At 42.8% G+C, this 26,167-nt stretch overlaps 1 protein-coding gene across 1 annotated transcript; it reads right to left on the bottom strand.

Annotated features, from left to right (window-relative positions):
- Positions 1-5,552: 5,552 nt before the first annotated feature.
- Positions 5,553-8,791, bottom strand: foxl2 (forkhead box L2). The gene has a single exon (XM_004917811.4). The coding sequence runs from the start codon at positions 7,924-7,926 to the stop codon at positions 6,946-6,948; it is 981 nt and encodes a 326-aa protein (XP_004917868.1). The 5' UTR covers positions 7,927-8,791; the 3' UTR covers positions 5,553-6,945.
- Between the last annotated feature and the right edge of the window lie 17,376 nt (positions 8,792-26,167).

The raw sequence follows: 26,167 nt of genomic DNA on the forward strand, positions 1-26,167 counted from the left end.
AGAAAGCCCAGGCTAAGAAGCGGCTGACAAATGGGCAAAGATGGGCACTTGGGTTGCGTATAAATATGCCAAGTGAGGAGGAGAGCGAAGAACTGAGAAACAGAAATGCGCAAAGAGAGGGGAGAATGGGGAGTACAGAGAGGGATATAGGGGCATGAAAGCTGGCATCAGGGCAGAAACACTGGCACTGGGCACAGGCCAAAAGGAAAAGTAGAGTCGAAAGTAAAGCAGATTTTTTTTTTTGGGGGGGGGGGGGGGGTTGCGCTTGGTTCTAGGTGGGAGAACCCTGTGTCTCATACCCGCACTTACACTCCCATGTATACACACTCATTAGCAGCCCATATACTTTATCATCATTACTGGAATGTTAAGCTTATTATATTATTAATGCTGAAAACAGATACCATATTTGGGGGTGTTCCTGCATGTCCCCATTGGAGAGAGAACAAGGTACTGTTAATTTCAATGTAATTAAAAGAGGTAGGTTCCAGCGGCCGCACTGCCAGTCCCCAGACACCCCACTCGTTTGCTCACTGAGCGACAGAAAAAGGTGGGGGCGGGGCTGAGCCAGAGAAGCAGTAGCAGCGCATTAGCGAGTAGTAATTATGGCGCTGATGGATGGCCGGTTTCCTGATTGCTGCTCCCTCTCTATTCCGTGTCACATTAAGATGATTTGTGCCTCTTAGCGCATCCTGCAGTCCTAGTGTTTGCACTCAGTGACTGGGGGAGTCACAGCGGCCAGTTATTATAGCACCCCAGTTATTATAGCACCCTACTTACTAGCAAATCAAAAGTGCACCTCAAATGTTAGTTCTGTAGGCTACAAGATGCCCAATCTGCACGCTGCTAAAAGAACCCTTTATTCATATTAATGACACCTACTGTACTTATATCATATCTTTGCCTACGCCCATCCCTGCCTGCAACCCTGACATTGTATTGAGCCTTCCCTTATACCTTTATATCTGCCCTTTATATTGTGCGGGGTGCAGGGAATAACTCGAATGGAACCTTGACAACCTCAACGCAATGGATTCACTATACAGAGAAATGATTAGATAGATGATAGAGAGAGAGAGAGAGAGAGAGAGAGAGATAGATGATAGATAGAGGGAGAGAGATAGATAGAGAGAGAGAGAGAGAGAGAGAGAGAGAGAGAGAGAGAGAGATATGATAGATAGAGGGATAGATGATAGATAGAGGGAGATAGATAGATAGATAGATAGATGATAGATAGATAGATAGATAGATAGATAGATGATAGATAGATAGATAGATAGATAGATAGATAGATAGATAGATAAATAGATATAGATAGATAGATAGATAAATCGATAGATAGATAGATAGATGATAGATAGATAGATAGATAGATAGATAGATAGATAAATCGATAGATAGATAGATGATAGATAGATAGATAAATCGATAGATAGATAGATAGATAGATAGATGATAGATAGATGATAGATAGATAGATAGATAGATGATAGATAGATAGATAGATAGATAGATAGATAGATAGATAGATAGATAGATGATAGATAGATAGACCGACAAATAAATGTAATTGATTTGATTTGAGTGTGAGTTAAGTGGAAATTAAAATTGCACGCAAATTTCTTGCACTGATACTTTGCCTCAGGTCCCATGAAGAATCAGAAACCAGAGCTAACGAGTGCTCATTGGTCTTCCTCTCTTTCGGCCCAACACCCAGATGTATAATACATACATCCCATACTATACGTTACATTCAATCACATACTATACCATATACACCCCATAGCATACCTACCATATATTCAGCCCCATGGTATACTATACACACCCCATAGTATAATATATATTTACAAAATGTGTATATGAAGTTTGCGCACAGGCAACAATGTGCAGTTACCCTACACAGGATTTATGTGAGGCAATGTCGTATGTCTATATCTATCTATCTATATCAACCTCTGCTTCCATTATCTTTCTGTTTAGGTCTATGTACATTGCGTGTGTATAACCTTAATAAATACAGCCCTGTGCGATCGAGTTAATGTTCGGAGCAGGCTATTTGTTGCTGTCTGTATCACAAGTATTTTGCTCCCCTTTGTCACTACCGGTAAATATTTTTGACTCTGTTGTTATTATTCATATATTAACAACCATTATTTTCACCAAACTTTTGCTTAGCATCTTATTGGTATTTATGAAATGGCGTAAAGAATTTCGTTCAAAACATTATAAACGCTGAGAAGACACCTGGGTTCATGAGAATTTTATAGAAACATTTGGAAAACTGTCTTTTTACCCTTGGTTCAGTCTGCCCCGGGTGTGGGTATAACTGGCATTATTATGGCCTTATTAGCAGCTGCTCTCTTTCCTCTCTCCTCTAATTCCAGCGGAACATTCTGTTATATAATGTTACATTCTCTCACCCCATCACAGTCACTTCCATGGGAGCTTTATTTCTCATACACAGGTAAGGAATGTACTACTGAGGGACCTGACTGTGCATCTGTACCAATACAGCAGCATGACAGCTCCCACCTTGAAAGCCTCTACTTGGCTTTAAAATATTATATACATTATCCTTTTTTATGTGTCTTGTTTTGTGCTGCATAAACATGAATTAGGAATAGTAGCGCTAATAGCGCACTGACCGTGCTACTGATTTACTAAGTGAACAGCTGATGCACTGAACCCCGCAATAAACACAAACTGCACACAGTGACACACACACAAGCACAGTATATTCGTATAGGTTTCTCTGTGAATAGTACTCCAGTCCTTCTCTAAAGATAAACTGCTGCTTTACATTTAACTGAAGCTTTATACATTTGCGAAATCCCAATTCCCAGTCAGTCTGTTCCGCCTGATTATAGGAATTTTGTAGATGTTGCACCACATGTATCAGTAGAGATACAAACAGCTAAGCGGAGGTTATCAGGGCGCAAGTTTCGCTCCAGTATATGTTGTGGGTGGGTGAGGAACCCCTGGCACTGCCCCAACCTGACAGCTACTCATAATGGGCACAGTTAAGCTGGGAAGGATCTGTCTTTAGCCCGGTGGATGGCAGTCCTGTAAGTCTGGCACCGACTGGCACCCAGGGCAACCTGACCCACACACACATAGCGTAGCAATGTCCGACTAGGCATATGGTCGCTGTACTGCATGGGTGAAACTGTATGTTGGCAGTTCCAAGGGTCTGTGAATTGTATAGTGCACAACAGCTGGAACAATGAAATACATATTAAAGAAAGTAATAAAAGTAGAAGTTCTAACCTCACTCAGGGTTACACACACAAAGGATGGAACAGAACCAAAGAGGCAGGATTAGAGACAGTATTACCCGGGGAACTTACTGTAGTATTTCATAAATGACATTAATAGACCCAGTTACCCACCTTTAGGACTACACAGCTGGGAAGCTGGGCACTTAATAAGTATGATGCAGAGTGTAGTATTCTACGACTATTTAATGTTGTATTTTATATTGTGACATTGAAACAGATTTCTTGGTTGCTAGGGTCGCACTTACCCTGGCAACTAGGCAGGGGCTTGAATGGAAAAATGAATATTAGAGGGGTGAATAGAAAGATAATTAAACAGAAATGACATCTGGACTGACAATCACAAAGAGGCAGCCAGATAGAATATTCAAACCTCAGGCAGAACAGAAAGAAAAAGATTCATTAGAAGATCAATTTAATAAATCCTACCTACTAAACGTTAGGTGAATGTCCTACTTAACCACCCGGGCAGGCTGTTGTAGTGCATGTAATACCCTGCCCGGCCTGTATCAGTAACCATCGGGCTCACAGCCCCGACCCATAGCCCCGACCCATAGCCCCGACCTGGGGGAACCACTCACACGCTGGGAACCAACTACACAGCGGTACAGACTACAGTACGGACAGGACTCAGTGTACAAGACACGTTTCACTTTCATATTTGCACCAGCTTTAATAAATGTGCCGCAGCATTAGGGACCGAAATACACTGAAAATTATGTTATATCTGATCAACTGATACTGTATCTGCCTGTAGTGGTGTGTGTATATGTTATAGACTAATCCATACATATATTATATATAGTCCATAAACCAAAGCCTGACAGTCTCGGACTTAGTTGTAAATACATCAGTATATTTTCATTGTGCATTTGTATGTATAACTGATTAATAGAATAATATGGATATTTATGACACTTATTTGTGTAATTTCTCAGGTTTAGAGTGCAGAAGGAGGGAGGGTGGCAGAGTGGGTGCTGCTGTCCCTTCTTATTTCTCTATTTTTCCTGATACACAAATATATGTGTGTGTGTGTGTGTGTGTGTGTTTGGGTGCCACCGTTATAGCCCATGTTACAGTACTTCCATTAGAACTTGCACTTATTTGTATTCCAAATATATGTCTTATACATATCCTCCGGATAAGGGATCTTTCATTAAATCTCTATACCTTAAATCTACTAATAATCATTTAAACAAAACATAAATCCAATAGGGATGTTAAGCCACCAATATCATGCATCTTAATTATGGTACCGGTTTATTATTACAGAGAAAGGGAAATCATTATTAAAAATGATCCTATATATATGAAATACATTTTCGTTTCTAGTTTTCAAAATCTATTCTCCTAGGAAATTTCCTGTATATGACCCAGGCGGCTTGGGATTCACAACTCTGCCAGGAAATCTCAGAATTATTTCTGTATTTGCCAAACTGCCTGGGTCCAAACAATATCACCGAAATATTCCCTAGGAGGGTGGCAAAACCGGTTTATTATGATATTGTACAAATAAATTCTATCTGATAATCTACGGATCCTGTTTTAAATTTTCACCTTATGAAAGATCAGATAATTCTAAACAACATTCCCAAATAAATTCTTAAAAATATTTAAAGTTATTTGCATTTGTAATTGCAAGTGAAATCGGGGGTTTCTGCCCCTTTCTACATTGCTGGTTATAACTCTTGAAACAACATGTTTCAAAAGTCAGAACCACCAGACTACCACCACATTAACAGACTAATTAAAAATGTATATTAAATGTAAATAGGAAAGCTGCTTAAAATGACAATTTCCTTCATTACGCAGTTATTTTTGGTCTGTCCAAGGGGATTTGTGCCCCTAATGATCTGAGGGAATTAATTCCTAAATTATAGACACAATAATCTCAAATCACGGGTTTTTCTAGAAATAAACCCACTAATTTTAGACGCTATCAGTATATTTTGTATCCAATAATTCATATAAAAAGGAAATAACCTTTTCTACAAACCTGCAGGATCATGCCCGTACATATAAATTAGAATCAATCAATCTATCTATCTATCTATCTATCTATCTATCTATCTATCTATGTATCATCTATCTATCTATCTATCTATCTATCTATCATCTATCATCTATCTATCTATCTATCTATCTATCTATCTATCTATCTATCTATCTATCTATCTATCTATTTATCTATCTATCTTACACTCAGAAGAAGTATCTGTATACACACACCATCATCACAAAACTGGTGACTGTTACAAAATGTAGGACCCAGGATTAAAAGAAACAAGGTTATTTTATTTAGCAATTAACAGGACTAGAATTGCAAAAATACAACGGAAAGTGCTAATGGACTTTTTTCTAAGAAAATTGGTCCCAAATATTAACTGTTTAGCTGCCAGTGAGCCCAGGAACTGATTGCTGTGCGATTCTGAACTGCAACTGACAGGGTTCATGGAAATTGAATGAAGGGGGGAATAGAACGAAAAATAAAAAATAAAAACATTTACACCAGACAGAGAGGACACAAATCAGCACATTCGGGTCCATAACGGTACATGGCTCATTGGTTGGAGTGGGGCCTGTAGGGAGAAACTGACTGGAGTCGCTAAATCAACTAGAGGCGACTGTGGAGCCCGGGATTGGGCCTGTGGGTTGGCAGATTAAGCAGCTTGACAGGGCCAGTGTCACTTTCATGGCAGGGCTGCCCAACCTGTGTTCCTACAGGTGTTTAGGTACAACTGTCACTAGCCAAAGGCTGGGAGTTCTAAATCAACAGCAGCTGGCGGTCCCCAGGTTTATACAGTACAAGCAATGGGGCCCCAAATATATGTTTGTCCCAGGCATGAGAACTAAAAAAGAAGATTAATGTGGCTGAAAATTCTGTCTGAGAGAATGGATGTGGCTGTGACTCTAAACACTGAAATACTCTGCTGCGGGCCTGTTAGATGTGGGAATTGGGTAGGAACCCACTACTATTGCCCCTGAGCCGGTGAAATAGCACTGATCAACTGACAGGGACTTAGGAACCAATCAGATTTTATTAACCATTTCATTACTCCATTCACAATCTGGAACCTATACAGAGTCTGGGGTTGTGGGAAAGTGCGTGAATGTGTGTGTGTTTGTCTGTACATCTATGTGTGTGTCTGTACATCAGTGTCTGTGCTTGTGTACATGTGCTTGTGTATGTGTGTCTATGCTGTGTGCTACATGGGGTCATCTCAGCAGAACTATATGGGGCAACATTTACCAAGTATATATATAAAATTCTGCAAATTCTTCCCAAAATATTGCAGCTAAGAATTCGATTTTGGGATATTTTCCGAAGAGTTTTGCCTATAGCCAATGTCTGTGAATGTTTTTGGTGCAACAGAAGTACCATTCCCCCAGAGCCCGCCAAGCTGTGGGAACATGAAGAGGAAATGATCGATACACAGTAACACTGATACACACAGTTACACTTACACTGCCTTCAATCAAACGGGGAGCAGATCATTGCAACAAAGTATCCCCAAAGAATAAATGGCACCGAGTCTACAAGAGATCCTGAGCGCTACTAAGGGCTGGGAGCTGCAGTTCTGGCCCTTGCTTTGGGGGTCCATGTGTAGGAGCAGAGGCCTCTCCTTGGGAACGCTCAGTAGTTCCTGCCAGGGCCTTGGGGGGCTCCTCAGAGGTCTATCCTAGGGTGCAGGGCGCTGTGCTTGGCATCGTGGTCCCAATAGGAGCAGTGCATCATGGAGAGGTCAGAGGGCTGCCTGGCACAGGTGAATTGCACCCCATTAGGGGGAGCTGGGGGCGCTGGGGCAGGGCTGGCTGGGCTCAGCTGCTGGGCATGGTGGGCATGAGGGTGGTGATGGTGGCTCATTCCGTTGTAGGAGTTCACCATGCTGGGCAGGGACATGCTTTGCACTCTGGAATAGGGGCTGTAGGAGGACGATGCGGAGAGGCCCTTGACATTGACCGGACTGACGTTGCCCCCGGCCATCTGGCAGGAGGTGTAGGACATGGGGGCAGGCGGCTGGGCCAGGGGCCAGGAGTTGTTCATAAAGGTGGATTGCAGGTACTTGGGTGGGGACAGGTAGCCGTAGGTGTCGCTGCTAAACAGGCTCTTTCCTGCTTGGAAGTGGGTCGGGGGCGGTCGGAAGGGTCGCTTCATTCTCCTTCTTCGCCTGTAGTTGCCCTTCTCGAACATATCCTCGCAGGCCGGGTCCAGGGTCCAGTAATTGCCCTTTCTCTCCCCGCCGCCCTCCCGGGGCACTTTAATGAAACACTCGTTGAGGCTGAGGTTGTGGCGGATACTGTTCTGCCAGCCCTTCTTGTTCTTCTCGTAAAAGGGGAATTTGCTGATAATGTACTGGTAAATGGCCGAGAGGGTCAGCCGCTTCTCCGCACTCTCCCTGATGGCCATGGCTATTAATGCCACATAGGAATAGGGCGGCTTCTGCGATGGGTCCGGCTTCTCCTGCCCTTTCTCTGGCAGCAGGTCCTCCTTGCTTCTCTCTGCTTCTTTATTTCCATTCGAGTTGTGAGTCATTAAAGCCACGGTGCCCTGCTCAGGGGACTGGAAGGAGGCCATTCTGTCACTGCCCTGGTTCAAGCAGTAACAGCCGGGAGAGCAGTAGTGAGTTGGGGCACAGCTAGATCTCATATAGACAGAGGATGGTCCATGAGGTGCCCCTGCCAGCTGGGCTCCGGAGCTGGGGATACTGGGAGTGAAATTCACTAGCTGCTGCCCTGTGGGTGTCGGACCGGTTCCTGCTGGAATTGGGCTCACTATGGCTCCATCTGCCGTTGAGGTTCTCCTGAGGTTAGATCTGCCAGACTGGGGCAGTTTCCCTGGTAACCGGGCAGTTCAGATTCCAGCTGGAGTTGTGTTGCCAGGTTTGGGGGTGCCTGGAGCTGAGTTGGGGGCGCCTGAGCTCAGAGCACAGCTGGGCAGCCTGGGTTCCTGTAGGCTCCGCACAGTGAGTTGGGTGTAGACTCCCCTCTGCTGTCCCTCTCTCTGCAGGAGGCTGAGACCTGTGAGGATCCTTCCTCTCCTCTCATTGTATTAGAACTCAGCAAAGTTCCGCTTCCGTCAGCAGCTCCCCCTCTAGCCAAGAGACAGCCTGGGGAGGGAAGGGTTCACCTTTAATTCACAGACATCCAACCTGACAGCTTGGAGACTGCACCTAGTAGCCAATGGAGCACAGCTGGGGGCCAAAGTCCCAGTCACCCATGTTGCAAAGCTTGTGCTGCTTCTCCCAGTGATCTCCCTCAGTTTAACCCCACACTGGCCAGCACTGAGCCCCAGCTGGGAGACAGGGAAAGGCACCGATCAGGGAGCAGCTTTGTTTCCCCTCTGTCTCCCCGCATCTGCCTTAACTTGCTTAGTCAGGATTCACTCCTTGTTTTCTTAAAGATGGAGCTGCCTCTCTGCCTCTCACTCAGTGTAGTTGATGCGCAAAGGGAATCCAAAGCAAACAGAGCCTTTGTATGTAGCGCAGCCTGAGCTTTCATGCAAGATTGGCTGCAGTCCTGGCCCAGGCTCCTCTGCATTGGCTTCTGCACACATAACAGGGGGCTCTGAAGCTTTGCTCCTCTTTGAACTTCAAATATTTATTGGGAGGTTTACATGAATGTGTAAATTCCACCTAGCAAGGAACACAGCAACTTGCTTTGTCTGAATATGGTCTCTGGATCACTTAATGGAGGCAATTTGCCCATGGATCAGGTCCAGAATGGGATAAAAATAGGCCCTGGCATTTCAATACTCAGAGGTCCAAACAGCCCCCCCGCCAGCCCGCTAAATAGTGACTGCCTATGGCAGGACTGCCCAACTGGAGGCCAGTGAGCCTAATGTGGCCCTCCAAAGTATTTATACTGCCCCTCGTTTGCTCAAATGCTCCATAGACCCTTAAACATACTATAAGAGAAATAATTGGGCCACTATATGTAATTCATTGGGCAGCACAGGTCTATAGCATCTTACAACAGCCCCTCTGGCATTTGCCAGAATCCATAGTTTGCCAGTCCAGGCCTGCTAGGGATAACAGACCCCCACTGTTACAGCCAGTCAGCACTGGGGCAAGCAGACCCACTGATACAGGGCCCCACTTATTTCAGTTAATCAGCGCTGGGCAAGCAAGCCCCCCCACACTCACAATAGCTTTTTAATATCAAGCCCATTTTATTACAGTTAATTAACATTAGGGCCAATGTATACAAGTGGGGTGAGAGTTCGTTAGTGTACAAGCACCCCTCCAGTTCCGATGGGGGGCTAGCCTGCATTATCAGGGAACGTTCAGCAGGTGGTGCTAGAGTAAAGGAGGCTAAATTTGCCCAATCACTTTTCTTTAGTTTGTATATACAGTATCCATAATAAGGAGAGCGTTCCCCGTCCTCCGGTGCAGGCTGCCCTGGCTTTGTGTGTGTGTTACTGTGTTACTGTGTAACTGTGAGACTTAGAGGGGCCACTCCTGCTTGTAGCTCTGTCTGTGCAACCCACAAACCAATAGGAAGAAGACAAGGCATAGTACAGACAAATCTATCCTGGTCACAAGTCAGGAGCTGCCATACCGCCATTCTGCTAACTTATTATTCCTTTGCGCTTTTCCCAACTAATCTTATATTTGCTTCTATGTTTGCGTCAGTTTGGAATACCGCCTGTGCAGGTCAGAGTGTGTAGCGCCAGCGATGTCTCCTACACAATTTATATTCCTTTTCCTTCTTCTGTTAGTGTTTTTATTATTTTATCGTTCTGTTACTGTATGTATTTAGTGGCCTTCAGTGTAACATACACAAACACACAAGGAATTATAGCAATGTACGCACACACGCAATTATTCCCACACGGAATTAGGCAAATATACATACACTTGTAGCTGGATACACTCAAAGGAAACACATTTTACACACTTGCAAATATATCTGTACATACAATTACATGCACACAAACATAAATAAACGAATACACACATAAACACACCGAGACCCAAATGCATAAACACACCCGGTCCGAAATGCACACACACAAATACATGTATATATTCACACACACACAGATATTCCCCTTACATTTATACACAAATACATAAGTTTAAATACACAAAGATAAACACACAGACTTACATTTATTTTTACCGGTCACAACCTGAGCTAAATAAATGTAATATATAACACAATACTTACACGTTAATAGCTGCTAAAAAAGAGAGAAAAACAAGAACATTGAGAAAAAACGAGAACGAGAAACTATTAAGAAATAAATGAGAAATAACGGCCGATAAGAGCAATGGCAATGACTGGCCAGCAGCGTCTTTTGTTAAATTCTTGTGCGCAATTAATGCAGTACAATCTACTGACATTGGCATTAACTCCCTGTGCGCAAATACTGGAATAAAATCTAATGACACTGGAATTGACTGCTTGTATATAAATACAGGAATAAAAAAAGGACACTGGGACTGACTCCTTGTGCAGAAATACTGGACTAAAATCCAAAAACACTGGGACTGGCTCTTAGTACGTAAATACAGGAGTAATATCGAACGTCACCGGGATTAACTCTTTGTGATCAAATATAGGAATAACGTTTAATGACACTGATATTAATTCCTTGTGCATAAATGTTGGAATAAAATCTAATGACTTTAGGATTAACTCCCTGTGCCCAATAATACAATAATAATACAATTATTATAATTAAAGAAGACATAAAGTAACCTAATACAAACTGGGATCCTTGCTGGGCTCACAGAATATTTCTCTAACACTACAAAATCCCTAGGTGACCCAAGGATGGGCAGATTGGTACATGCTATACAGCCCAAGCCAGGTTGCTGCCTGCTGCCACTTTAATATCTTTAGGACAGATACCCACACTGAGCTAATTTTTATATGAAGTCAGTTAATGTACCAGTATGTTTTTCAGACAGTAACAGGATAGTCATACAATAAAGGCAAGAATATAAACAGCTCACACACTTGTGCCCTGGTTAGAAATGAATTCAAGACCCCAGTAAGGCAGCATTTGTACTCACTATGCTGTGTAGAGTCTGACTAAGACAGAACAGAAGGCAAAACCCAGTCATAAAATGGGTTAAGCTTCTACTTAAAGGGATACTGTCATACATTTCTGCAAATAATTGTTTCATATTTATGAACTTCTAATCATTAAATGACTTATTTTGCTACTAAATATATCATATTCTCATAGTATTTCATAATTTTAAACTGCTGTGGAATTGTTTTCTTTTGCTTTCTCATCTCAGTCACTCTAAGGCTAATGGCAGATGTTTCATATATACACCAGCGGAGAAAAGCTGATCCAATACTTTCTGCTCCTTGTGCACTGACATGCAAGGGATCTGCCCATTGGTGCGCACACACAGCGGATTTTGGCATGGAACAGCCATAGTATGCATTTTCTCCTGAAACCCTTTGTGTGTGCTCTAATGGGCTGATTCCATGGCTGTCAGTATTGAAAGCAACAGATCTGCTTTTCTTTGTGTATATAGGTCAGTGGATAAAATGACTTATAGCTTAAGGTTAACTCAAAGGTTTAAGAAGCCTAAAGTTAGTGCAACTTTGAATTCTAGCAAATTGAGGTGGCTGTGGCACTTCTGGCCATTTCTCTGCCAGATGAGGGAGAAAGTTCTATGTATGCCCTAAGCTCCAACCTCAGATTCACTTACCTGGCTCTCCATATGCCTAATGGAAAACCCTGCACTACAGACATAAGCCCCAGTAAGGGTGAAACCCCTCTGTTGGCATCTTACCAGCAACTCCATTGGCTGTGCTTTATATCCCAGTGGGCGAGCTTCTGTATATGATAGCATATTCTATAAAAATAAAAGTTTTTGGAGCAACACTGTGTATAAAGGAATAGATTATATGTGCAAATCACCCACCCCATGCTGGAGCTAGGGTAAACACCAGCGGGCATTAAAGGCCAGTGACTCACAAAAAGATTAGTTGCCCTGCAATTAATCTCCTCTAGCATTGGCAACTAATGTCCTCTGAATGCTTTCCTACTAATAAATGGCTGGTAGGAAAACATTTGTGTGGCTTCGACTTCCCGAAGTTGCTCCAAGTTGCCTTTTGAGACAACCTGCTTTGATGGGGTGCATTTTCTAAATGTATATAATTTTCCCTTTTGGGTCTGTATGAATGCATAAAACACTTTACAGGGCAGAACCAAATTAACTCTTGCATTGATTGGTTGTGGAATACATACAAGTGCACTGTGGGGAAAAAGCAAGTTTGAACATACCTATAAAGCTGCCAAAGACTTGGCTTTGCTGAGGAATTTACTATTATTCACCAAAAAACAGCTCTAGTGGTCATTGGTGTTTCCTTAGAAGGCTGCAGCAGATGAAGCCATATGGTAGCTCTGTACACATAAGTTTAAACAAACAGAGTAGGATTATTTTGCACACACAGGGAGCCGTTCCCTGCTACAATCATGCAATGCTCAGCATTAAAATAGAGCGTCTCTTCCTTTTAAGTCAACCCAGAAAAGCTTTGAACACTGACATGGTGAATCTAAGGGATTCCTCTTTGCACTGGCATGTCACATAAGAATGACAAATATGTTAGAGATATGCAGGATAATCTCACCCAGGTGGTGGATACAGATCTGTCAACGCTGCAACAGGTACAGGAAAAATAAGGTAATTATCAGAAGCGATCCTCTCATTTAGGCCCCAAACACTTGCACTCATGAAATAAGGACTGCCTTCTCTCTGCACATACCCAGCCATCAATAGCTTGGTGTGGCACTGCCATTAGTTGCCTGTATCCCTATCTAGAATACTCACCACTGGTAAGGACTCCATATTCTGAAGCTGGTCATTCCCAAATTTGTTTGGACAATTTAGCTGGCTTTGAACATACTGCCTAATGCCTGGGTATGTATGCCAGGTCAGGGGTTGGTATTGACAGACCCTCCTGTGGTGCTGCAATATTGCAGGCAATGTGTCCTATTTCATCTATGGATGCAGTATGCTGGTGAGTGCATGGCACATTGGCAGATCAAGAACAAAGAGGAGCTCCATTATACCTGCTATAGTAACACTAACTCACCCTACTATACTTGCTATTCCAGCATTCTTTACCAGGAACTAGGAGTGCCCTTCCCACTGAGTTAATTTTTAGTATGATGTAGAGAGTAATATTCTGAGAAAATTTGAGATTGGTCTTAATTTTTTATTATTTGCAGTTTTTTAGTTATTTTACTTTTTGTTCAGCAGCTCTCTAGTTTGGAATTTTAGTAGTTATCTGGTTGCTAGGGTCTAATTTACCTTAGCAACCAGGGAATGGTTTGAATAAGAGACTGGTATAGTCAGGGGCGGGCCAAGCCGACCGGGCGCCCTAGGCAATCCGGTTGGCCACCTCGCCCCTGCACCTTCCTCATTCGCCCCCCCCCCCCCATTTGGCGCGCATGCGCAGTTGAACGCGGGGGGGGGGGGGCGGGGTTCGTATTGCAATTCAATGGATCATTGCCCCACCACGTAAGGACAAGCGGCGGGGCAATGACTAAAGAGAGCGGACTAGGGGTAGGCAGGAGAGGCTGCCTGGCGCCCCCCAATCATTGCGCCCTAGGCAGCTGCCTCTTCTGCCTACCCCTAGTTCCAGCCCTGGGTATAGTAATAGAAAGGAGCAGAACAGAAAAATAAGCTATATAAAGTAACAATAACGATAACTGTAACCTCACAGAGCAATTGTTTTTGGCTGCCGGGGTCAGTGACCCATATTTTGAAAGCTGCAGAGAGTCAGCAGAAGAAAGCAAATAACTGGAAAACCATAAAAAAGAAATAAGGAAGACTAATGAAAACTTGCTTAGAACTGGCCATTCTATAACATACTAAAGGTTAAATTAAAGGTGAACCACCCCTTTAACAGAAAAATAAGGAAAAGAGTTGTGTTCTTAAGCCAATCATTTTTTTTTTTTACAATCTTGTAAGAGTAGATTTGTTTAACGGTGAAAATATCACCAAAAGGCATCTGGTCATTTTGGTTTGTGCACATCCGCCCCTATTGATGCTCTCTATCTATACAATGCTCTGTGAGCACATAGTCAGTAGGCAGGGCCGGACTGGACCGCCCAGACCTGACCCTTGCTGCGCTCCCTCTGTCCGACTGCTCCTCCCCTGAAGCGTTAAATTTACGCACGGTCAGGGGAGGAAGCCGGGTGGGGGCCCCTGCGGGGGGTAAGGGGGGGCCCTGTGAGGAGGGGTTAGGGGACGTGGCCGGCGGGGGCACCTGTCAGTAGGGACAGTAGGGTGCAAAAGAATGGGCTGATGGGTACATTGAAGGTGGCCAAAATGAAACCTGCCTCACCTTGATAAGTGCCCTCTCTTCCCACCGCTTGGAGGTAGAATGAATAGTAGGAACAAATAGGATTAGTTAAGTACAGCAGTTGCTTGTATCGACCATGGTGCATCAGTAACTGACAGGGATGCAATGAGTTGAAAGATAAAGTGCACTTTATGAGTAATATGCTCAGGTTATGACATTAGTTTATTTAGATTTTAGTGAACCAGGTTTAGTTTTCTTTAAATTGTATATTTTATAACTGCTGCAGATTAATCTGCACTTTTTAAATATTTTACTTGAGTTATTTTGGTTTAATCAAGGCCTCTCTATTCCACAGAGCTATAAATAAGAAGTCCTAGAACTCTTTGGGGCACATTTACTAATCCACGAACGTCCGAAAAGCGTCCGAATGCGTTTTTTTCGTAATGATCGGTATTTTGCGACTTTTTCGCGAATTGTCGCAAATTTTTTGAGCGTTCAATACGAAAAAGTTGCGACAATTCGCGAAAGTCGTAATGGCTATGAAAAAGTTGCAACAATTCACAAAAGTTATAATGCTACAATGCGACAATTCACAAAATTTGTATTGGCTATGAAAAAGTCGCGACGAAAAAGTCGTAACGGCGACGAAAAAAATCGCAAAATGTTCGTTTTCCAATCCAAATTTTTCTCATTCGGATTCGGATTTGTGGATTAGTAAATCAGCCCCTTTGTATTGAGGTTCTGTAACTCTTTTGTTAACAGTGCCTGTTTATAAAGATAACTTGCATGCCTGCCATAAAGCACGGCTGTCTTGTGGTCTTTTGAAAGTAGAAGGTTAAAGAGAAGCTGCTATGATCATAGTCCTCAAAGGAAGTATACTTTTCTATGAAAATAGACACAGTCACTAGAAACAGATCAGACTCTATCACAACATTTCTTTGCTAAATATCTCCCAGGCAGAAACAAAAACATTATATTGACTTTCATTTTGTTAAAGGGGAAATATGATTAAATGAGCTGACAGCACTGACCATTTCTACCCTGCTGTTCCTTTGTTACATTGTGAGATAATCAAGCAGGATATTTTCAAATTCCAGAAAATGCAAGTGGATGTATAACTGTAATTATATATAGAGGCATATGGGCAGTGGGTGCTGGAACTGTGACTATTCTAATGCTCTGACAACTGTCTCAGCGCTGTGACTGTTATTGGCTACAGGGTGCGCATAATTAGGGCCACTTTAGCTTGGTTTGTGACCCCGGCTTTCCTTTCTGTACTTTAGACTCTATTTTATATTTAATGCCATTATGGATATGATCAGTTCTGAGCTTATTCTGATGAATAACGCATGCAAAGGTTTCCAGCCAATCAGAGATGACATGGGTTGATGTGAGGCCAGCGCTGGTTTTGCGGCCATAAATGATTGTCGCCAGGGAAATGTCCCAAGCTTATTAGAGTTCAGTGCAGTTTGCCAGTACCGAGTAACCACAAAGCATGCCGCTTGTATTCAGAGAAGGCAAATAAAAACAGAAAAAAGAAGAAAGCGCAGGCGGTGGATAGGGGGCCCGGGGACATGTGGTTCTTAGTAAGTGTATAATCTGCCTACGCTGTACAGTGACCCAGCAACTCCTTTCTTTTCCACAGGCAGCCTGTTCGTTCATTCATAGCTCTGCGGCCATTCATTCACAGCTCCATGCCAGCTATAGCTCAAGAGGTTGACTGATGCCAGTGGTGCAAATATGTGGGGTGTTGCGTACAGCTGACAAACATGAATTTGCAATGGGAATCATATTTGAAATAAGCCCCCTTGCCAAGAGAGCTTGCATTTTCTTTCTGGGTTCAAAAGCTAAAGGGAGATAAAAGCTTTAGTAGCGCTGAGAATGTCAACCAATCATCCTATGCTGTATGTAAGGTGGCCATACTCTATAAGATCCACTCATTTGGCAACATCGCCAAACGAGCAGATCTTTTCGCTGATTTGCTTGGTCCAAACGATCAAATTACAATGATGGGAAGTGGACCCTTTGGAGCAAGGACTGCATCAATGAGCCAATGGGAAAACAAAATCTGCCTGATTGATATCTGCCCAATTTTCAACCAGATATTGGTCAGTTGGGCCCATAGGGGGGTCCCCCATACATGGTACATACAAGATACATACAAGATAAGCTGCCGCATTGGTCTGAAGTGGCAACTTAAATCTGCCCACGTATGGTCACCAGATGGGCAAGGTGCAAAAAATTGGCACAAATTGCAATACTATTTACCAATATTGCATTATTTTGCTCTGCTTTCCAGTGAAACAGTTCCTGCCACAATCTGGCTCAAATCTTTATGCCAGCTGAGGAACCCAGGTCTCCCTTGCACCCAGCATGATCCATTAGTGTAGGGAAGGTAGGTGCAAGAACTTTGTGTATAATGCTTCAATGGGCAATTTTTAATTGAGCACATTTCTGCCCTTAACTCTTGCTTCAATCTATAAGAAATTAATATTGCATATAAGGGTCCTGTTTTCATTATTTATGATTTATAGTCCTTAAAGGAACAGTAACACTAAAAAATGAAAGAGCTTTAAAGTAATAAATATATAATGCACTGTTGCCCTGCACTGGTAAAACTGGTGTGTTTGCTACAGTAACACTACTATAATTTATATAATAAGCTGCTGTGTAGCCCTGGGGGCAGCCATTCAAGCTGGAGAAAAGGCACAGGTTACATAGCAGATAACAGATAAGCTCTGTAGAATACAATAGTGTTTTATCTGTTATCTACTATGTGCCTGTGCCTTTTCTCCTTTGAATGGCTGCCTCCATGGCTACACAGCAGCTTATTTATATAAATTATAGTAGACTTTCTGAAGTAAACACACAACTTTTACCAGTGCAGGGCAGCAGCACATTATATTTTAGTTACTTTTATACACTTTCATTTTTTTGTGTTACTGTTCCTTTAATATTTATAATTGTCACACTATATAAAATTAAAGAAATGCTAAAATCTCAGCTTGCTGCACCTGTAGGATTCCCTAGGAAGGCATCTTGCACGAGACATGCTCATGTGATTTCTAGAAATACCTAATGGAGAATAACCATTGTATTTAATTAAGAATTTTCTTGGATAAGTAATTATGTTACCCCTAAACCAGTGCAGATTGGCCTTTTCTCTGCCGGTGTAACTGCCTCAGTGGAGAAAATGCTGTGTGTGCCACTGGCCGTATTCAAGACTGGCCCTTACCAGCGCATATCAAAGGGTAAGAATATACTCTTCTTATGCAGGAGAATTTTTTGCTGGCCCTGGGTGCTGCAGATTGGAATTACTTGCTACAGTCTTACATATACAAGAAGTCTTATGCCTTTCTGCATGAAGGATTCATTTAACATGAGTGGCCCTCATACTGCATGAAGTCACTTTTTACTTCCGCCTAGAAACTGTCTTAAGTGGAGTCATTTACCTGTATGGATGAGCCTTTTAGCTTTAAAAATTCAGTGGGGGTTATTTATAAACACTGGGCAAATTTGCTCATGGGCAGTAACCCATGAAAACCAATCAGATGTTTGCTTCCATTGTTCTACCTGAAGCTGTCTGAAAAAGGATAATTTTTGATTGGTTGCTAAGGGTTACTAGCCAGGAGCAACTTTGCCAGTGTTTATAAATGATGGTACATTAATGATGGTAGATTAAAATGCCTTTATTGCAAAGTTTTTTGGGGCAAACAACAACAGCAGCAACGTTTCAGGTCACATAAGACCTTTTATCAAGCTCTTATGTGGTCTTATGTGACCTGAAACGTTGCTGCTGTTGTTGTTTGCCCCAAAAACTTTGCAATAAAGGCATTTTAATCTACAAAGACAAGAGGTGCTGTTCCTGTTCTTCTGTACCAGGATATGGAAAGTGACCATTGGGGAACCTGCACTACTTCTAACTAATCACAAGGCTTGGTGCTGACTACTACTCTCCAAAGTGTTTATAAATGAGCCCCAGTGTGTTTATAAGGGCCATCCCACCGGCGACTTACATGTTCGCCGGTGGGATGGCAGGGCTAGGCAACTCGGGGAGATTAGTCGCCCGCGAACAGGGAGTTAATCGCGGGCGACTAATCTTCCCCGTGTGCCAGAGCCCTAACGGTCATAAAAAATGTTGATAGCACCTTAGCCCACTGATATACCTCATTGCAAAGCAGATTTAACTGTCTATCATATAGGTGTTACTTCCAAACAAACCTGATGTTTCTCAACAAGCCCTTAGGGATTAAGTGGTTCTTGAAAGCACAAAACGCGTCAGGTTTGTTTGAAACTAACACCTATAGAAAGAAAAATGGGATTGGCTATGGAATGAGGTGTGTTAGTGTTTTGCCCCCTTGTTATGTGATTCCCTATGGTGAACGATTGGAGTTTGGGCACCTGAGCCCTCTGAACACTGCCGTGAGTTTTTAGCTGTTCTAGTCGAATTGGTTAAGTGGATAATATACACTTAGGGGCTGATTTACTAAGACACGAATTCGAATCCGAATTGGAAAAATTCAGATTGGAAAACGAACATTTTGCGACTTTTTCGTATTTTTTGCGATTTTTTCGGCACCTTTACGACTTTTCGGAAATTATCGTGACTTTTTCGTTACCAATACGATTTGCGCGAAAAAACGCGAGTTTTTCGTAGCCATTACGACTTGCGCGAAAAAACGCGAGTTTTTCGTAGCCATTTCGAAAGTTGCGCAAAATCTGGCGATTTTTTCGTAGCGTTAAAACTTGCACGAAAAGTCGCGCCTTTTTCATAGCGTTAAAACTTAAAAGGTGCAACGTTTCGCGCAAGGTTTAACTCTACGAAAAAATCGCGACTTTTCGCACAAGTTTTAACGCTACGAAAAACTCGCCAGGTTTTGCGCAACTTTCGGAATGGCTACGAAAAACTCGCGTTTTTTTGCGCAAATCGTATTGGTAACGAAAAAGTCGCGATAATTTCCGAAAAAATTGCAAAATACCGATCATTACTAGTGATGAGCGAATCTGTTCCGTTTCGCTTCGCCGAAAAATTCGCGAATCTTTGAAAAGATCCGCGAAATGGCGAAAAATTCGCGAAACGGCGAAAATGTCGTGCGACAAAAAAAATTGTCACCCGCGGCTATTGTTTCGTCGCGCGGCTCTTGTTTCGTCGCCCGCGGCTATTGTTTCGTCGCCCGCGGCTATTGTTTCGTCGCCCGCGGCTATTGTTTTGTCGCGCGGCTCTTGTTTCGTCGCCCGCGGCTATTATTTCGTCGCGCGTGGCTCTGGTTTCGTCGCCCGCGGCTATTGTTTTGTCGCGCGGCTATTATTTCGTCGCCCGCAGCTATTATTTTGTCGCACGGCTATTGTTTCGTCGCGCGGCTCTTGTTTCGTCGCGCGGCTCTTGTTTCGTCGCGCGGCTCTTGTTTCGTCGCCCGCGGCTATTATTTTGTCGCGCGCTATTGTATCGTCGCCCGCGACTATTCTTTTTTGACGCCGGCGACAATTTTTGGACGTGCGGCGAATTTTTCCGTGGCGAAATTTTTCATCTGTTTCGCGAAACAATCCGCCAATGGCGAAACACGGAAATTCGCCGCGAATCCATGCCTGGCGAAACTTTTCGCCCATCACTAATCATTACGAAAAAAACGCAATCGGACGCATTCGGCCCGTTCGTGGGTTAGTAAATGTGCCCCTAAGTGATGCTGTATCTGAAGCATTTATGATTTCAATTAGTTCAGAGACTTGTGCACTGATATATCTAAACACTTTTCAGTCAAATATCAGGTGGTGGGCCATCATGAGGACCCCCCCACACACAAGCCAGTTAGCTTATGATTTGGTCTGGAGGGGTCAAGTCATTTGTAGGCCCAGCTATAATGGGCGCCTTCATAATTTCACAATTTACAGCAGGAATACTATATATAACTACTATGTGCTTACTATTAGAATTTATTTTATAAAGCACCAAGCACAGGCAACAAAAAACTAATAGGACTGATACAAATGCTATTGAAAAAGCTAAAATCCAGGATGTTTGCCAGAACTATGACAGGTATTTGTCTAGTGCCACCACTGGAAATCAGTATCAGACAATAGAGGTATGATTCCTGATCACATAGTCGTCCCTGTGGAATAAGGCCTGCGATTTCTAGACTCTGTGCCCCCCCGACAGCTTTCAGTCATTCACTCCTTGATACCATATGTGATAAACTGACAATCAGTGCTCTGTGTGGAGGGTTTCGACAGTTAGTGAGTTTATTGTGAACAACTCTGAGGATCACAGGGAAAATCTGTGCAAACAGCGAGCTGAGCTTGGGGGACCTCCCAAACATCAGAAACCAAATCCGGAGTGGGCAGCTCCACATTGTCCGGATCAGCCATAAAAACAAACATTAAGCAGTGGCTTGACCTGGCTGACCCCACAGCAAACCTTTCTAGTCCTCCCTACTGTTCTAAGCATGAAAACTTATTATTTAATGCCAGTAAATGAGATCTTCTGCAGGTAACAAATCCCTTAGCGCAGCATGAACAATATGGACCCTGCAATTTTAAGCAAAAGCCTCCTCATTCAGAGAGAAGTGGTGCCTGGCTACACAAAAGTGACAATTACACAAATCTCAGCAAAGCATCAACCTTAGAAATTGATAGATCTCCCCCAAAAGTGTATCCTGTACAAGGATTTCAGTGGATTTCTCTGGGAACATTTCTAGCCAGATGCTTCTATAGAATAAACCTGGGCTCTACTCTCAATGATGCATGAGTTTCCCACACTCCCAAAACATAAAGGCCAGTTAATTGGCTCCTGATAGTGTGTGAATGTGATAGGGACCTTAGATTTCAGGTTCCTCTGGGGCAGGGATTCAGGACAGGGAAGCTATTAGGGTTACCAATATATTCCTTTTAAAGCACACATATTTAATCTACATCCCTAGTAGAGCTGGGCTGGGTTACCTGGGTCCACCAGGTACCCGACTCAAGAGTTCCCTGCTCTGCCCCAGCCACCACCACTGCCGCGCTGTTTACTTACTATGGAAAAATAAAAATGGCTATGGTTCACAGCAAGCAAGCAGTGGAGCGGGAGTGGCTGGGAAAGGAGCAGGATGCGGGGAGGTGGCGGGGCCCACCAGGTTTTTTCCCAGTAGCCCAGTCCAACCCTAATCCCTAGCAGTTAACCTATCTTGTCTATACAAACGAAAAGGCTTCCCAAAAACCAGTTTAGTCTGCAGCATGCATCTAAATGAATGAAAAGCCCTAAAACACAAGCATTTTTGCCTTTGATGCTGTTTGAGATGCAGGTTTGAGCGCATGTGAGCACATGAGCTGATTGATTCCATCTGAATGTGGCGGGTTGTATGCACAAGCATTCAGACCTATTACAGCTACATTCCATTGTGTTTCTTATGCAACGTGTGCCTTTGTATTGGTTTGACATGTATTCAATATTCAGTATATATTCAATTAAGAAATGGATGCTGAACCCACAACTTGTGTTATAATAACCACTATAAGCAGAATATATGCTGCATGGCCTGTTTTTCATGCATTTTAAATTCAATAGTCACATTGTGATGTCCCTGTGTAAGGGTGGGGAAGGGGTAAGGTAAGTACCAAAAAGGTGCCACACTGTATGGCAGTGTATCAGCAATGAGCCCTATTTTGGGTAAGAAATGATGGAAGCCAAAGCAGTGAGGCAAATGATAGAGGAAATATGAGGATAATAGTAATTAAATAAATTCTTTGGCATTACCGTCACCCCTCTTCTGCTGAACTTTCCCTTTATCTCCTGTTCCATACGCCCAAGGCTCCCTACAAATGCTACTCACCATATCTGAACTATAGAGAACAACGGAAATATTATATAAATCATAGATGTATCAGCTGCTGTTTGACTACAGTTCCCAGCACTCCCTTACCTGAAATGAGGTGTGTGTGATTTCAGCACAGTAAATAATTTTGGCAAGAAATGAAGAGAGAGAGAAAGGAGGTATTGGAGGCATTAAACAGCACAAAGAAGATAAAAAGCCAATTTAGGAGGTGATGCTTCTCCTTTTATAATCCCGTGATTCTATCTTCTCGTCTTTAGACGACTGTTTGGGGAAAGGTGCCCTCCCTTCCCGGGCTCCTCACAAGCTCTGCATCTTGCACAATTCCCTCCGTACCGCAGACGTCAGTGCAATGGAGAATCTGTGGCTTCCAAGATCTGAAAGAACTTTCAGAAAAGTAAATATCAGAGCCTCTTCCAAAGAACAAAACCAATGGCCCATGAGTGCGTCTGATGTGAAAGAGATCATGTTTCTCACTTTCCTCTGTTGCAGGTTTAGTACAATTTCACCAAAAAAAAAAATAAGAAATGCTTGAACTGCGTACTCAGAGTTACCTCATTTACAAAAACCGAATGTTAACTGATAAGCTTGGAGAGAGGGGCAAACATATCCCCGGGTCACCACAATTCTGGAATATAATACTAGTCTTCCTTAGTTAAAGGAATATAATACCTGTCTTCCTATATTTTTATCTTTATTCTCTATTAATAACATTGGCCTCAGGCACCATTTTTACCATCATAGCCAGAAAAATACCAGCCTGGTCCCAACCCTACATACCACCATATCTTCACAATACTTTGGGCAGTTATGCAGGTTTGGAGTCATAGCACCACTGAGATATTAATAGGGTAAGAGAGAGCCATCTGTATGTCAAGGATGTCCAACTGGAACTTTCCTGTTCTCCAATTGATTTAAAATGGCCCTAATCTCACCCAGCGGCTCAATAATGGTATGTCCGTATGTGGCACCTTGGCTCGTTTAAGCTGAGGGGCTTCAAGCAGAGACAAAGGGGGGTCCTGAACAATACACAGTATTAATATAGGACTGGTGGGGCCCAGTCTAGTTCTACTCTTCAAACTGCACTTTCCTCTGTTGAAGATAAGGGTTACTTACCATAGTCGGTTCTAAAGGAAAATCATTGCTACTGTAAAAAATACTTGCAGCAGATGTGCAAGAAATTTTAGTTTAGCAAATAGTATTTATTGCCTAGCTGTTTAGATATTTATCAGTTTATTTGTGAATTCCTCAGCCAGCGCAGTCATACTTCCTATTGGCTGATTCCAGCATGAGTTTGCAGTTTGCTGACAGCAGGGCTGAGTTGTACGCAGCAGGATAGGTTGGGTGGAGCAGCATATATATCTCAAAGCTATAAGAAAAATACAATAACTGTTTGTGAAAAGGATTTATAAGGATTTGAATTTTAATGTCAAGCCAGTTCCCCTTTAAACCTCAACATATTTTAGCGTTTTTGCACTTGACTTCCGATTGATTCCCTTTTCTAACATTTTCTGTTAGAAATCCTATATAGCAGCCTGGCATAATCCAGAGAAATATTTTCATATTACTTCACAGAAACACTCTATTCAAACTCCCTGTTGCACTGTACCACTCTGGTTAATATGATACCAATATTCTGCCACAGAGGGGTCCTAAGGGGTGTGCAGTACATATATAAAAAAATCCACCAATATATATATTTATATGGACACATTGGAAACTGGTGTTTCTTGGGGTTTGGGTGAGGGCCATAAAAACATTTTCTGCGGGACTCAGGAACTAGTTATCGCAAACATTCCACAAACTTTTCAGAGACCCCCAAAAGCCTTACTTTACAAAGACACTTAGCCAGCCAGTAAATCTTTAGCAATCTTTGAGCAATAATAAATGTATTCAATTTAGATGTTACTGTTACACTGGCTGCATTGGTAATGAAACCAAATCCACAGACTACAATGAAACAGCGCCCTCCATTGGACAAATATTCATGACAAATGATAGAATGCTTGCTTGGTATTGCAAAGTGATAGAATCTCTCAGACATAAAGGGAAAAACTGTCTAATTTATTTTAAAAGTTACCTTCAAAATGAAGTCTCACTTTAAACCCCCCAATGGGTCAAAGCTAAAGCCACACCCTTCTTATAGGTAACTGACTTTGTGCTTTATCTTTTTCCCTGATTTCCTACTGTATATATTGTGCATTCATTACTCAATGATTATATAGGACTAATTAAAGAATGTATCTCTTTTTAAAGTGAACTAAAAAGAACTATTGCCTTGACAATAATTTATGGGCATGAGTCTGTACAGAACCATTCACTGCATATCAGCTGGTTTGATAATAATACTTTGGACTGTAAGCAATAACTGTCCATCTGTCCCATGTGAAAAAAACTGGATGGGAGAGGCAAAGGGCAGGTTAGATTGACCAAGTGATTCTCAGCTGCCAAACTCTTCAAATTTCCGTGGGGAGTTGAGGGCCGGAGCCTGGATAGAAGGGTATTTCTGCATCTAAAAGATAGGAAACAGGGAGGAAGAGTAGAGGTTTGGGAGTCAAACTGCATTCCCATTTACAGATATCTGGATGCACAAGCTGTTCCGCAGACACAAAACATTCACATAAACATCTCCTTCTAAGAATTCAGTGGGATGTGAGCTCAGAGGAACGCTGGCCTTGGATTTATCAGACAAGATGCGTACTGTATCTCAGCCCAGGGATTTTACTCTGCAGGTCAAAACTTCCCACCGCTCTGAAATGACGCCCACAATCTGCGCATGCATCTGCCTGGAAACTGCTCCCTCATTTTGTCATCTAGGAGGGGAATGATGGGAAATCTAAGGAAGGAGCAGTAGTCCAGGCTATTAACCCTATGGAATCCTGGAAAGGAAAGATGGGGATACCAAAATGGTTTGAGGCTGCCTCGCCATTGATTATTCATAATATATAAAGTGCCAACACATTTACACTGGCAGTCCCTGCCACAGTGGGTCTTACAATCCAAGGTCCCTATCACACAAGGAGCCAATTAACCTGTCTTTATGGTTTTGGAAGAAACCCACACAGACAGGGATAATATACAAATTCATTGCAGATACTACCCAAGCCAAAATTTAGACCAGGACCCCAAAACTGCACGGCAGAGCTACCCAATGAGCCACCATGCTGCCTAGATAATCAATTCAAATGGCTCACTTCTGCTTTCCTCCATTCATATCTCATGTGCCTCCATACTGTCACAAGCTGTACATGGGTCAACTGTGTCTTTATTTTGGACTGCCAAGACTGTTAGCTTGTCCATGTGTTGCCTTTTATCTTTGTTGAACACAATTATTAATTGCCATGATTCTTCCTACTCTGAGGACTCATTGGAATTTTTCAGTTCTCACTTAAAGACCCATCCTTTGGCCAGTGGCCCCCTGAACTTATGAAATGAGCACTGATAGGACAATATTTGTATATTAAGTCATTAAGCCAAAGTTCCAGGAGTATCAAGCAGAGCAAATACAGTACAATGTAACTCACTCTAAAGCTGGCCATACACGTGGCGATCTCACAATGTTTCGTACGACCGTCGGTCGCACGAAACATCGTCAGATCCGCCACACACCATTCAGGGCTGAATCAGCAGGTAAGGAGGTAGAAACAATAGGATTTCTACCTCCTTCTGCCGATTCAGCTCTGAAGGGAGAATTTTGGTCAGGCGCCTTCTATGGCGCCCGATCAAAATTTTCTAACTTGGCCGATCGGCGAGCCGACCGATTTCAGCAGCTTCCTGCGATATCGGTCGGCTCGCTGACATGCC

The sequence above is a fragment of the Xenopus tropicalis genome, chromosome 5 (genome assembly GCF_000004195.4).
Source record: "Xenopus tropicalis strain Nigerian chromosome 5, UCB_Xtro_10.0, whole genome shotgun sequence".
NCBI classification, from domain to species: domain Eukaryota; kingdom Metazoa; phylum Chordata; class Amphibia; order Anura; family Pipidae; genus Xenopus; species Xenopus tropicalis.

Coding starts and splice junctions, on each gene's coding strand:
- foxl2 (XM_004917811.4), bottom strand. CDS start 7,926: ATGAGATCTAGCTGTGCCCCAACTCACTACTGCTCTCCCGGCTGTTAC.